Source organism: Bos indicus, unplaced genomic scaffold (genome assembly GCF_029378745.1).
Source record: "Bos indicus isolate NIAB-ARS_2022 breed Sahiwal x Tharparkar unplaced genomic scaffold, NIAB-ARS_B.indTharparkar_mat_pri_1.0 scaffold_95, whole genome shotgun sequence".
Classification (NCBI taxonomy): Eukaryota; Metazoa; Chordata; class Mammalia; order Artiodactyla; family Bovidae; genus Bos; species Bos indicus.
In genome coordinates this window covers 114,645-128,088 of record NW_027223747.1, presented here as the reverse complement: position 1 = coordinate 128,088, position 13,444 = coordinate 114,645, and the positions used below count along the sequence as shown (strand labels likewise).

General features: G+C 51.5%; 1 protein-coding gene across 1 annotated transcript; it reads left to right on the top strand.

Moving 5' to 3' along the window:
* Positions 1 to 7,966: 7,966 nt before the first annotated feature.
* On the top strand, positions 7,967 to 9,565 carry LOC139182100 (ubiquitin carboxyl-terminal hydrolase 17-like protein 6). The gene has a single exon (XM_070785566.1). It carries the CDS (start codon positions 7,967 to 7,969, stop codon positions 9,563 to 9,565), a length of 1,599 nt encoding a protein of 532 aa, XP_070641667.1.
* The last annotated feature ends 3,879 nt before the right edge of the window (positions 9,566 to 13,444 follow it).

Here is a 13,444-nt window from a genome sequence, read left to right as displayed (position 1 = left end):
AGAGTTTATTTTTGTGTATGGTATTAGGGAGTGAGAAATGGACTATTTCCTGCTGTATAAGTAAACAGGGATGTCATTCAGTTCAGTTCAGTTCAGTCGCTCAGTCGTGTCCGACTCTTTGCGACCCCATGAATTGCAGCACGCCAGGCCTCCCTGTCCATCACCAACTCCTGGAGTTCACTCAGACTCACGTCCATTGAGTCAGTGATGCCATCCAGCCATCTCATCCTCTGTCATCCCTTTCTCCTCCTGCCCCCAATCCCTCCCAGCATCAGAGTCTTTTCCAATGAGTCAACTCTTCGCATGAGGTGGCCAAAGTACTGGAGTTTCAGCTTTAGCATCATTCCTTCCAAAGAACACCTAGGGCTGATATCCTTCAGAATGGACTGGTTGGATCTCCTTGCAGTCCAAGGGACTCTCAAGAGTCTTCTCCAACACCACAGTTCAAAAGCATCAATTCTTTGGCGCTCAGCTTTCTTCACAGTCCAACTCTCACATCCATACTTGACCACAGGAAAAACCATAGCCTTGACTAGATGGACCTTTGTTGGCAAAGTAATGTCTCTGCTTTTGAATATGCGTCTAGGTTGGTCATAACTTTCCTTCCAAGGAGTAAGCGTCTTTTAATTTCATGGCTGCAGTCACCATCTGCAGTGATTTTGGAGCCCCAAAAAATAAAGTCTGACACTGTTTCCACTGTTTCCCCATCTATTTCCCATGAAGTGGTGGGACCAGATGCCATGATCTTCGTTTTCTGAATGTTGAGCTTTAAGCCAACTTTTTCACTCTCCTTTTTCACTTTCATCAAGAGGCTTTTTAGTTCCTATTCACTTTCTGCCATAAGAGTGGTGTCATCTGCATATCTGAGGTTATTGATATTTCTCCCGGCAATATTGATTCCAGCTTGTGTTCCTTCCAGCCCAGCGTTTCTCATGATGTACTCTGCATATAAGTTAAATAAGCAGAGTGGCAATATACAGCCTTGACATACTCCTTTTCCTATTTGGAACCAGTCTGTTGTTCCATGTCCAGTTCTAACTGTTGCTTCCTGACCTGCATACAGGTTTCTCAAGAGGCAGGTCAGGTGGTCTGGTATTCCCATCTCTTTCAGAATTTTCCACAGTTTATTGTGATCCACACAGTCAAAGGCTTTGGCATAGTCAATAAAGCAGAAATAGATGTTTTTCTGGAACTCTCTTGCTTTTTCAGTCATCAGCAATTGCAGCCCTTCAGTGTGAGCCCGTGAGCGCTCAGGGAACTCAGGAAGGAGAAGAATATCTGCTCTCTCAGTTCAGTCGCTCAATCGTGTCCGACTCTTTGTGACCCCATGAACCGCAGCACGCCAGGCCTCCCTGTCCATAACCAACTCCCAGAGTCCACCCAAACCCATGTCCATTGAGTCGGGGATGCCATCCAAGCATCTCATCCTCTGTCGTCCCCTTCTTCTCCTGCCCTCAATCTTTCCCAGCATCAGGGTCTTTTCTAATGAGTCAGCTCTTCACATCATGTGCCCAAAGTATTGGAGTTTCAGCTTCAGCATCAGTCCTTCCAATGAACACCCAGGACCAATCTCTTTTAGAATGGACTGGTTGGATCTCCTTGCAGTCCAAGGGACTCTCAAGAGTCTTCTCCAACACCACAGTTCAAAAGCATCAATTCTTTGGCACTGAGCTCTTTAGTTTAGTCCACACATAGTCCAACTCTCACATCCATACATGAATACTGGAAAAACCATAGCCTTGACTAATGGACCTTTGTTGGCAAAGTAATGTCTCTGCTTTTGAATATACTGTCTAGGTTGGTCATAACTTTTCTTCCAAGGAGTAAGCGTCTTTTAATTTCATGGCTGCAATCACCATCTGGGGTGATTTTGGAGCCCCCCAAAATAAAGTCTGCCACTGTTTCCACTCTTACTCCATATATCTGCCATAAAGTGATGGGACCTGATGCCATGATCTTACTTTTCTGAATGTTGAGATCTAAGCCAACTTTTTCACTCTCCTCTTTCACTTTCATCAAGAGGCTCTTTTGTTCTTCTTCACTTTCTGCCATAAGGGTGGTGTCATCTGCATATCTGAGGTTATTGATATTTCTCCCGGCAATCTTGATTCCAGTTTGTGCTTCATCCAGTCAAGCATTTCACATGATGTACTCTGCATATAAGTTAAATAAGCAGGGTGACTATATACAGCCTTGACATACTCCTTTCCCAATTTGGAAACCAGTCTGTTGTTCCATGTCCAGTTCTAACTGTTGCTTCCTGACCTGCATAAAGATTTCTCTGGAGGCAGGTCAGGTGGTCTGGTATTCCCATCTCTTGCAGAATTTTCCACAGTGTATTGTGATCCACACAGTCAAAGGCTTTGGCACAGTCAATAAAGCGGAAATAGATGTTTTTGGGGAACTCTCTTGCTTTTTTGATGATCCAGCAGACGTTGGCAAGTTGATCTCTGGTTCCTCTGCCTTTTCTAAAAAGTAGCTTGAACATCTGGAAGTTTACGGTTCACATTTTGTTGAAGCCTGGCTCAGAGAAATTTGAGCAAACATTGAGCTTTTTCCTCACTCTCCCTGGACACAGAGCAGTTGATGATGCTAGTGTCCCATTGCACCCCACTCCACCACACTGTCTCAGACAGGACCAGGTACTCTCATCCTGTGTATGACACAGAGATTACTCAGTGGCACATGCAAGCAGTCTGTGCTCCTTCAGGGATGGCTCCATTTCCTTCCTATAGAGCTGGCTTAGAGACCAGCTTTGCCGCCTCCGCCTCTCACTAAGGGCTTCCACATTGTTCTCCTAGTATAACCCTCAGTGCTCTCCTCTGGAGCTCACGGCCATTGCACCACCTCAAGGCCAAGGTGCCTGTGGAAGAAGATGATGCTGAGATAACCCAGACCTCTGTCCAGAGCCAGGTCTCTCTTCCTTGGGTGTAGTATCCAGGGCAGGAAGGTGTGGGGCAAGTCAGGGTGGGGGTATTGGTGGGATGAACGGGATGACCAGCTATCACAGACCAGCCTAATGTGAACTAGATTTGGCTTCTTTGATCCCCCTACAATTCATCCCCTCTGAGGAAAGGCAGTGGGAGAGTCGTGTCTGTGGGTGATAGAGGGAGTCTGGAGGAGACCTGGAAGCCCCTAACTGCTGGACTGGGGTCAGGCTGAAATCGGGGCTCTGTTCCAGTGCAGGAGAGGGAAGATTTCTCCAAAAAGCATTTTGGGGATCTCTGCCTGGGTACTCTGCGAAAATCAGCGAATAACATGCGTTCCATGTCTAAGGGACAAGTCCCTCAGCTGGAGGAGATCTGGGTCACATGGGCTGAAGGAACTGGGGTTCCTCAGAAAGAGTGGATTGGGGGGATCATTTGGCTGATGTAGACTGTACAGGTTGAGAGAACGTGGGATCTTTGAGGCTAAGGAAATTAGGTGGGGGGCGTCTCATTAAGGGGCTTTAGGTTTCCAACATGCAGGACAGTTGGGATCTTGAGAAGCATGGGATTAAGAGTTCACAGGCTGAGGTATTTAGGGCATCTGAAGATAAGGAAATTTGGTGTCTCTGCAGGTGTTATTTTTAGGGTGCCTCAGGATGAAGGCAACGGCACCCCACTCCAGTACTCTTGCCTAGAAAATCCCATGGATGGAGGAGCCTGGTAGGCTGCAGTCCATGGCATCGCTGAGGGTTGGACACGACTGAGCGACTTAACTTTCACTTTTCACTTTCATGCATTGGAGAAGGAAATGGCAACCCACTCCAGTGTTCTTGACTGGAGAATCCCAGGGACGGGGGAGCCTGGTGGGCTGCCATCTATGGAGTCGCACAGAGTCGGACACGACTGAAGTGACTTACCAGTTAGCAGGATGAAGGGAACTGGGGTTCCTCTAGGTATCTGGGGATCTCAGCATTAGGGTATTCGGTGTTTCTGTGGCTAAAGGGACTTGTAGTCCCTAAACTAACTATACACGAGCTCCCTTCGGGTAGGACCCGGGTTCCTCAATGTTGCCGGGACGTGGGGATTTCCAGTCTGGAATGTGAAGCTGTCAGGCTAAGGGTTTATGAGGGTTTTGCAGGGCACATTCCATCAGTCTCCCCGCTGTCCTCTGGCGATCGGAGCTGGGCGGGCTCTAGCTGTGCCTCAACCCAACCTCCCCGGCTGAGGTAAACAAGGACGAGCAGCTGGTTTCTACAGACCTGGAAGGCACAAGCCTCCAAGCAGCCTTGCAATTGAAGCAGTCCAAGCAATAGGCACCTGGAGAGTTAGGAGCCCTCAGAAGGCCTGACCAAACTGCTCAGAAATTGGCTGCTCTGCATTCCCTGCTTGTCTGTCAAAAGGCTTCCAGAGCAAAGGCACATCCTGGCTATTTTGCTTGCTTGGGTTCAAGCTTCACGTTCTAGTCCTGGAGACTCAAGTGGACAGTGGGTCCTGAGACAGGATGTTTCCTTCCAGTTTCCTTAACTAGAATCTGGGCTCCCAAAGACTTTTTAAGTAGTCTTTTACGCTGCTGAGGGTGCCTTCGAGGGGGAGCTGGGGGAGGGGCAGCGGCCCCCCTCGGGGCTGACCCCACAGACCCCAGACAGCCTGCAGGACACGCCAGCGGCAGAGCTCCTGGGTCGGAGGAGTCCCCGGGGGACACAGAGGTCGAAGGGATGAGCTTAGAGCAGTGGCGACGCCTGCAAGAACACAGCCGACCGAAGCCGGCCTTGGAGCTGCGGAAGGTCCAGTCTGCCCTGCCTGCCGGCGCAGTCGTGATTCACCAGTCCAAACACGGAGGAGGGAGAAACCGCACGCCGCCCCAACAGGAGCACGAGCGGCTCGACCGTCCCAGCACGGACACCCCGCCTCCGGGGCCGAAGAACGTCGGCAACGGCCCTTGTGCCAGCGGGAGGGCCAGAGCCACCAAGGGGAAGAACAAGAAGCCGCGGCCGTCTCTGGGGCTGTGGCGGTAGGTCGGCTCTGACGCACATGCGTGCAGACGCCCAGGCACACGCTGTGTGCGGCACGCCCTGTGTGACGCACCGAGAGTTCCGACGAGGAGCGAGTTCCTCTCGGCCGTGGGCGTGATGCAGCCTCCTGGGAAAAAGCGGGGCCTGGAGTGTGCCCGGGGTCTCGGCGTTCACTTGGGACGGGCTCGTGCCTGAGCGGCTGAGCTCTCGAGGGCTGGCTCTGCTGGGAAGTCGCTGGAGAGGATGGGGTGATGGGGTGCATGAGCGGGCCTGGGCACGGTCCGAGGGCCTCCCACTCCTGCGAGGGTGGGAGAGTCCTCTCGGGATGGGACTTTGGGTGTGGGTTTGCCTTTCGTTCCCCGTCTCTTTCGTTCCCTGGCCGCACCGCTGGCCTCGGGTGAGTGACGCGGCCTGGAGACGCCTCACAGAGCGCTCACAGCCAGCCGAGCAAGGAGAAGATCTCGGGAGCCCTTCGGGGGGCAGGGGAGAGCGGGTGCAGGTCCATGAACCGTCTCCTTCCGGCCGGTCAGGCTCTCGAAAATGCCCCAGACGTCGAGAGGCGTCCGGGGAGAGGACGGGCAAGCAGCCTTTATGGGTGTCTGTCCTCGGGAGGCCTCGTGCTACTTGGCGGAGGGTCCGGCAGGAATGAGGCGGGGATGCGCGCGTCCCCGGCACGACGCTCGTCCGCAAAGATCCCTGGGGCTCCATGTCCGGTGCAAGGAGTACGCTGGAGAAGCTCCAAGTGCCAAACAGGAGAAGCGATCCACAAGGCCATGAGCACCGCCACCAGCGCCACCAGCACCCACACGAAGGCCAAGGGGAGAAAGGCAACCCAACCAGTCCCAAAGAAACTTCTCCACCAGCATCGCACCGGTGCCTGAGTGGAGATATGTCGCGCCACGTTCATTTCTGAAAGCAAAGGTCCTCCCCGCACTGAGGAAAGACCCGAGCCTACCCTAGATTGTGATAGCAAGACAACTGGACTTCCGACTCTGCCCGTCCTGTCTGGCAGTCTCATCCAGCTGGGCCCCGGGCAAACGCCTCTGGACGCGAGGAGATGCGGCCGGCCTCCAAAGTGCCTGGGGCGGTGGGGAAGCTGTCCTCCCCTAGCTGCTTTCTCGACTGCCTCATGGGCCCGTGACCCGCTGGAGGGGCACCTGAGGCCCCTTATCGACCACCTCTTGCGTTTTTCTTTCTTTGGCTTGGCTGATGGCTTCAAACCCCAAACCCTCCATCAAACTTTGGCAGACCGGGAATTTGCGATGTAACATGTCCGACCTCGAGGGCCAACTCTGGCTCCTGACTGCGCTAGTCGGCGTGGCAAGGAACAGAGAACGTTCCGATGGCTTGTTTCCCCCGCATGGCTGCCTACGCCGCACCATGCCCTCCGCACGTAGAGAGGACAAAGAATGATGAGCAGTATCTTCCCCCGAGAACACGAACAAGCGTGCCCTGCCGGGGGAAGCGGAGCCACCCACAGTCCGCCCTCATCATCACCACGCATCTTCCTCCGCCCCATCGTCTCAAATGGACTTACTGCTTGCCCCATCCACACCCTCTGAAGGAGGAGGAGGAGGAGGAGGAGGAGGAGGAGGAGGATGAGGAGGAGGAGGAGAAGAATGTCGATTGGGGTGGCGTGACAGAGGATATGGGAAGGTGGCCTTATGCTGGGCGAAATCCGTGCAAAAGAGAGAAAAATCCTGGCTGATCTCGCTTCTCTGTGCCATGGGAAGGAGGTAAGAGGACAGCAAGAGTGTGAGCACTTGGATCATAAAGCACAAAGCGGTAGGCTCCTAGCATGGGATGAGGGGAGCGGGAGGTGGGAGGGGTGCAATAGGCTAAGGAAGAAAACGGGGTCAGGGCCCTTCTTTCCTAGTAAGGACCAACGGAATCAACACTCCAGCTATGGTAAACCTGTGGACGGTCAAACCCCCATAGTCCTGGAGGGCAAGCATAATGTCCAGGACGGGAGAGCAAACAAACACACATGTCACACACCGAGAAGGACAGCAACAGTCATCCTCCTCCAGGAGGGAAACCTTTTTGATACCTTGAGTTATACCGCATTTTGAGCCCCGGAATTCGAAAGACGACTCTATGAGTCAACTAGTGTATATAAAAGAGAGAAAGAGAATAAAAGCAACAAAAAAATAACAAAATGAACACAAAATTTAAAAAAAAGTTTAAAAATAAATGCAAAAAAAAAAAAAAAAAACCTCAAAAAACCCTAAAACACCAAGCAGGGAAAAAAAAAAAAAAAGAAGTAAATGATAAAGGAAGAAGGAAAAGGAAGCAAAAAGGGCAGCGGAGAGAGAAAAGGAGTTGCAGAAATGAATCCAAAGTTGCAGGAAGCCTATGCCTTTCTAAATGAGCTCGCTTTGGGTCTTGAGCAACGGCCCTGAAGGGAGAAAAGCATATGTGGCACTCTGCTGGCATCTTTTGGTGCTAGGACCCTGAACGCTAGACGAGTGTCCAGTGAGAACGCATAGAAATTGGGGAGGACCTCGCTGGAGCGCAAAGTTGAGGCAAGGGTTTATTGTTGTCCGGGGAGGGGTTGTCCTCAGGCAGGGGTCTGGGGTCGGGAGACCCCTAAAGGGGAGAGGTTCGGTGGGCAGACATATGTTTCCACACGTGTGTTAGGATGTGAATGGTGAGCCCACGGAAGTCCTGTGCAGCTGGCATTTGTGTGCTGAACTTGGAAGCCCCGCAGTGAATCTCTAGCGGGCAAGGCTGGAAGGCCCAATGCCCCCGAATCATTTGCATCCTGAGCCCTTTGGTCCAGGGGGTCAGGTCGGAAGTGCGTGTGGGGCCTCGTCAAGGGGAATTCCCCGAGAAAAGTGTGGGTGGTTGGATGGCGGGAGTGGGAGTGGGCACGCCCTCGGCCGCCTCAGCCAATGAGGAGCCTGCACGTGCGGGGGTGGGGCTGTGAGGAAGCCCCCAGAGGCCCGAGGGGGCGGGGCCCAGGCCCTTTTCTGGAGCCGGACCGTCTGAGGGAAGGAGGCGTCGGCGTGCAGCTGCAGGTAGGAGATGGAAACCCTCGTGGGCCTTGTGTGCAGAGCCCCGGGGGCTGCTTCTGAGCACGGGGGAGGTGTGTGTCCGTCTCCCTTCGACGTCTTCCCCGGAGGGCAAGGTTGTGGGCCCAGCGCCGCTGGTGCGGGTGCCCTTCGGGGACCCTCTGTCCCTGAGGGGCCGTCGCCGGCGCTTGGGCGTCCCCAGCGGGGTGACTTGGCTCCTGGGTCAGCAGGGCTGACGCCTGGCCAGAAAGGCGCCCTGAGTTGGAAGGGGCCGTGGGGGGTGGGGGCTGGGCTTCAGAACCTGGGGAACACCTGCTACGTGAATGCGGCGCTGCAGTGTCTGAGCCACACGCCGCCCCTGGCCAGCTGGATGGTGTCCCAGCAGCACGCCACCCTCTGTCCGGCCCGCAGCGCCTGCACGCTCTGTGCCATGCGAGCTCACGTGACCCGAGCCCTCCTTCACGCGGGAGAGGTGATCCGGCCCCGCAAGGACCTGCTGGCGGGCTTCCACAGACACCAGCAGGAAGATGCCCACGAGTTTCTGATGTTCACTCTGAATGCCATGCAGCAAGGGTGCTTGAGTGCATCCCAGCCGTCGGGCCATGCCTCCGAGGACACCACCGTCATCCGTCAGATCTTCGGCGGGACCTGGAGGTCTCAGATCCAGTGTCTCCGCTGCCTCGGTGTCTCGGACACGTTCGACCCTTATCTGGACATCAGCCTGGATATCACGGCGGCTCAGAGTGTGGAGCAAGCTCTGAGAGAGCTGGTGAAGCCCGAGAAGCTGGACGCGGACAATGCCTATGACTGTGGCGTCTGTCTCCGGAAGGTGCCTGCCACCAAGAGGTTGACTTTGCACAGCACCTCCCAGGTCCTGGTGCTGGTGCTGAAGCGGTTCACACCGGTGAGCGGGGCCAAAAGGGCTCAGGAGGTGCGCTATCCCCAGTGCTTGGACCTGCAGCCCTACACGTCCGAGCGGAAGGCAGGGCCACTGGGCTACGTGCTCTATGCCGTGCTGGTGCACTCCGGGTGGAGCTGTGAGCGAGGACACTACTTCTGTTACGTCCGAGCGGGCAACGGCCAATGGTATAAGATGGACGATGCCAAGGTGACCGCCTGTGACGAGACCGCTGCCCTGAGCCAGAGCGCCTACGTCCTGTTCTACGCCCGGGAGGGTGCGTGGGAAGGGGGCGCTGGGGGAGGGGCAGCGGCCCCCGTCGGGGCTGACCCCACAGAGCCCGGGCAGCCTGCGGGAGACGCCAGCGGCAGAGCTCCTGGGTCGGAGGAGTCCCCGGGGGACACAGAGGTCGAAGGGATGAGCTTAGAGCAGTGGCGACGCCTGCAAGAACACAGCCGACCGAAGCCGGCCTTGGAGCTGCGGAAGGTCCAGTCTGCCCTGCCTGCCGGCGCAGTCGTGATTCACCAGTCCAAACACGGAGGAGGGAGAAACCGCACGCCGCCCCAACAGGAGCACGAGCGGCTCGACCGTCCCAGCACGGACACCCCGCCTCCGGGGCCGAAGAACGTCGGCAACGGCCCTTGTGCCAGCGGGAGGGCCAGAGCCACCAAGGGGAAGAACAAGAAGCCGCGGCCGTCTCTGGGGCTGAAATAAGCCCAAGGAACATGCCTGTATTTGAAAGCATATGTTGATGATGGAAAATCCGCAAATTAAAGTTGCTGAGTCCAGAATCTCTGACTGGAGGAAAATCAACAAGAAGAATCACTTGCTTTTTGAAAGTGATTTTTATTTTATTTGTATTGAGCTGTTAATGAAAAGAGCTTGCCAGGTGGTGATAACGGTAACAACTGAGAGTGTTAGCAGCCTGGGTAGGGAGGCCAGCGGCCCCAAAGCAGCAGGAAGAAATGAACTGCAAGTGGCAGATCTTTCCCTTCTCTGTTGAGGACACCTGGTTCCCTCTGAACTTGACTTTTCTCAAACCTTGAGCTAACCAATGCGTTTTTCTTCTTATTCTTTTCACTCTTATTCTTCAAGCATGGTTCCAAGGAGTCGGGCACACCCTAGGCATGAGAGCAGGCATGGCTGGATCAGAGCATCACAAGTGCCATCTGCAGAGAGGCCAAGCACTGAGATTTTCTGTGACTCAGCATTCATGAACAGTATGAAAAAGGAAAAAGGTGTGACACTGAAAACCCCCTCAGGTCGGTGGGAGTCCAGTGTGCTACTGGAGAAGAGTGGAGAAATAGCTCCAGAAAGAATGAAGAGGCTGAGCCAAAGTGGAACCAGCGCCCAGTTGTGGAGGTGTCTCGTGGAGAAAGTAAAGTCGGATGCTGTAAAGAACAATATTGCCTAGGAACCTGGAATGTTAGGTCCATGAATCAAGGTACATTGGAAGTGGTCAAACAGGAGATGGCAAGAGTGAACATTGACATTTTAATCAGTGAACTAAAATAGATGGGAATGGACGAATTTAATTCAGATGACCATTATATTTATTACGGTGGGCAAGAATCCCTTAGAAGAAAGGGAGTAGTCCTCAAAGTCAACAAAAGAGTCTGAAATGCAGTACTTGGGTGCAATCTCAAAAATGACAGAAAGATCTTGGTTCATTTCCAAGGCAAACCATTCAGCATAAAAATAATTCAAGTCTAGGCCCCAACCACTAATGCCGGAGAAGAACAAGACCTTCTAGAATTAGCGCGCGCGCGCACACACACACACACACACACATGTTCTTTTCATCATAGGGGTTGTTGTTCAGTCGCTCAGTCGTGTCTGACTCTTTTGTGACCCTATGGACTGAAGTACAGACTCTCTGTCCTTCAACATCTCCCAAAGTTTGCTCAAACTTATGTCCATTGAGTTGGTGATGCCATGCAACTGTCTCATCCTCCGTCATCCCCTTCTCCTCCTTCCCTCAGTCTTTCCCAGCATCAGGGTCTTTTCTAATGAGTCAGCTCTTTGCATCAGGTGGCCAAAGCATTGGAGGTTCAGTTTTAGCCTCAGTCCTTCCAGTGAATATTCCAGGTTGATTTCCTGTCAGATTGACTGGTTTCATGTCCTTGCTGTCCAGGAGACTCTCAAGAGTCTCCTCCAGCCCAACAGTTCGAAGGCATCAATTCTTTTGTGCTGTCTTTTTTATTGTCCAACTCTCACATCCATACACGACTACTGGAAAAACTACAGATTGGACTATATGGACCTTTGTAAGCAAAGTCTCTCTGCTTTTTCATATGCTGTCTAGGTTCATCCTAGCTTTTCTTCTAAGGAGCAAGCATCTTTTAATTTCATGGCTGCAGTCAACAAACTACAGTGATTTTGGCAACCAAGAAAATAAAGTCTGTTACTGTGTCTGTTTTCCATTCTATTTGCCATGAAGTGAAGCCGTGATCCTCATTTTTTTAATGTTGAGCTTTAAGCCAGCTTTTTCAGTCTCCTCTTTCACCTCCATCAAGAGATTCTTTTTTTCCTCTTTGCTTTCTGCCATAAGGGTGGTGTCATCTGCATATCTGAGGTTATTGATATTTCTCCCGGGAAATCTTGATTCCAGCTTGTGATTCATCCAGCCCAGCATTTTGCATGATGTATTCCGCATATAAGTTAAATAAGCAAGGTGAAGATATACAGCCTTGACATACTCCTTTCCCATTTTGAACCAGTCAGTTGGTTCCACTTCATGTTCTAACTGTTGCTTCTTGACCTGCATACAGCTTTCTCAGGAGGCAGGTAACATGATCTGGTATTCCCATCTGTTGAAGAGTTTTCCACAGTTTGTTGTGATCCACACAGTCGAAGCCTTTAGCATAGTCAAGGAAGCAGAAGTAGATGTCTTTCTGGAACTCTCTTGCTTTTTGTATGATCGAACGGATGTTGGGAATTTGATCTCTGGTTTCTCTGCCTTTTCTAAATTCAGCTTGAACATCTGGAAGTTCTTGGTTCACATACTCTTGAGCCTGGCTTGGAGAATTTTGAGCATTACTTTGCTAGCATGTGAAATAAGTGCCATCGTGCAGTAGTTTGAACATTCTTTGGCATTGCCCTTCTTTGGGATCGGAATGAAAACTGACTTTTTCGAGTCCTGTGGCCACTGCTGACTTTTCCAAATTTGGGGGGCATATTGAGTGCAGCACTTTCACAGCATCATCTTTTAGGATTTGAAATAGCTCAGTTGGAATTCCATCACCTCCACTAGCTTTGTTTGTAGTGACTGGAATGCAAAAGTAGGAAGTGAAGAGATACCTGGAGTAACAGGCAGGTTTGGTCTTGGAATACAAAATGAAGCAGGGCAAAGGCTAACAGAGTTTTGCCAAGAGAATGCGTTGGTCACAGCAAACACCCTCTTTCAATAACACGAGAGATGACTACACATGGACATCACCAGACTGTTAATACTAAAATCAGATTGATTATATTCTTTGCATCCAAAGATGGAAAAGCTCTATACAGTCAGCAAAAACAAGACCAGGAGTTAACTACAGCTCAGATAATGAGCTCGTTATTGCAAAATTCAAACTTAAATTGAAGAAAGTAGGGAAAACCATTAGGCCTTTCAGGTATGATGTAATCAAATCCCTATGGTTATACAGTGGAGGTGACAAATAAATTCAAGGGATTTAGGTCTGATAGAGTGTCTGAAGAACTATGGGTGGAAGTTCATAAAATTTTACAGGAGGCGTGACAAAAACCATCCCCAAAAGAAAGAAATGGTTGTCAGAGGAGGCCTTAGAAAGAGCTGAGAAAAGAAGAGAAGTGAAAGCAAAAGAGAAAAGGAAAGATATACCCATCTGAAGGCAGAGTTCCAAAGAATAGAAAGGAGATATATGAAAAGCTTCTTAACTGAACAATGCAAAGAAATAGAGGAAAGCAATAGAATGGGAAAGACTAGAGAGCTCGTTGAGAAAGCTGGAGATACGCACGATGTGATAGTTGCCAAGCTACATTTTATTTGGGGCAAAATGAGGACTGAGCCCAGGAGACAGCACCTCAGATAACTCTGAGAGACTGCTCCAAAGAGGCAGTGGGGGGAGGTCAATATTTAGGATTTTGGTAAATGGGGAGTTCAGTGCAATCAAGCACTTATTTTACAAAAAGTTTTCTGCTGGTCACGAGGAGCTGATGTCACCATAAAGGGATTCAGTGATTTTCTAGATATGAAGAAATGTAAGGGTTGGGATCAAGAAATCAGTTCCTGAAAATATCTGACTATCTAAAAGACCCGTTCCACCAGTTTCCCTGGAGCAGAGTGCCTGGCTCTCCACCCTGAATTCCCCTCAGCGGAGGTTGACGGTCAGCAGCTTCAGCAGCACAGGGTCAATCTCCGCTGAGGCAGCTGGCAAATCCCCTGTTGCAGGTGAGTCTCTGGCCAATGCTCGTCACAAGTGGCAATTTGTAGCTGACATAGATATCACGTGGATGCAGTTGAGAAAATACTGAAAAGGTAAAGCAGAGATGTATTAAAGCGCGCTATGTTAGGTTGTCAACCGCAAGTTGGCACTTGCAATGGTCACTTGCTTTCCACCTCTACAAGGATCA

Bases quoted from the DNA above. Each gene is read 5' to 3' on its own strand.
- LOC139182100 (XM_070785566.1), top strand. From the start codon at position 7,967: ATGGAAACCCTCGTGGGCCTTGTGTGCAGAGCCCCGGGGGCTGCTTCT.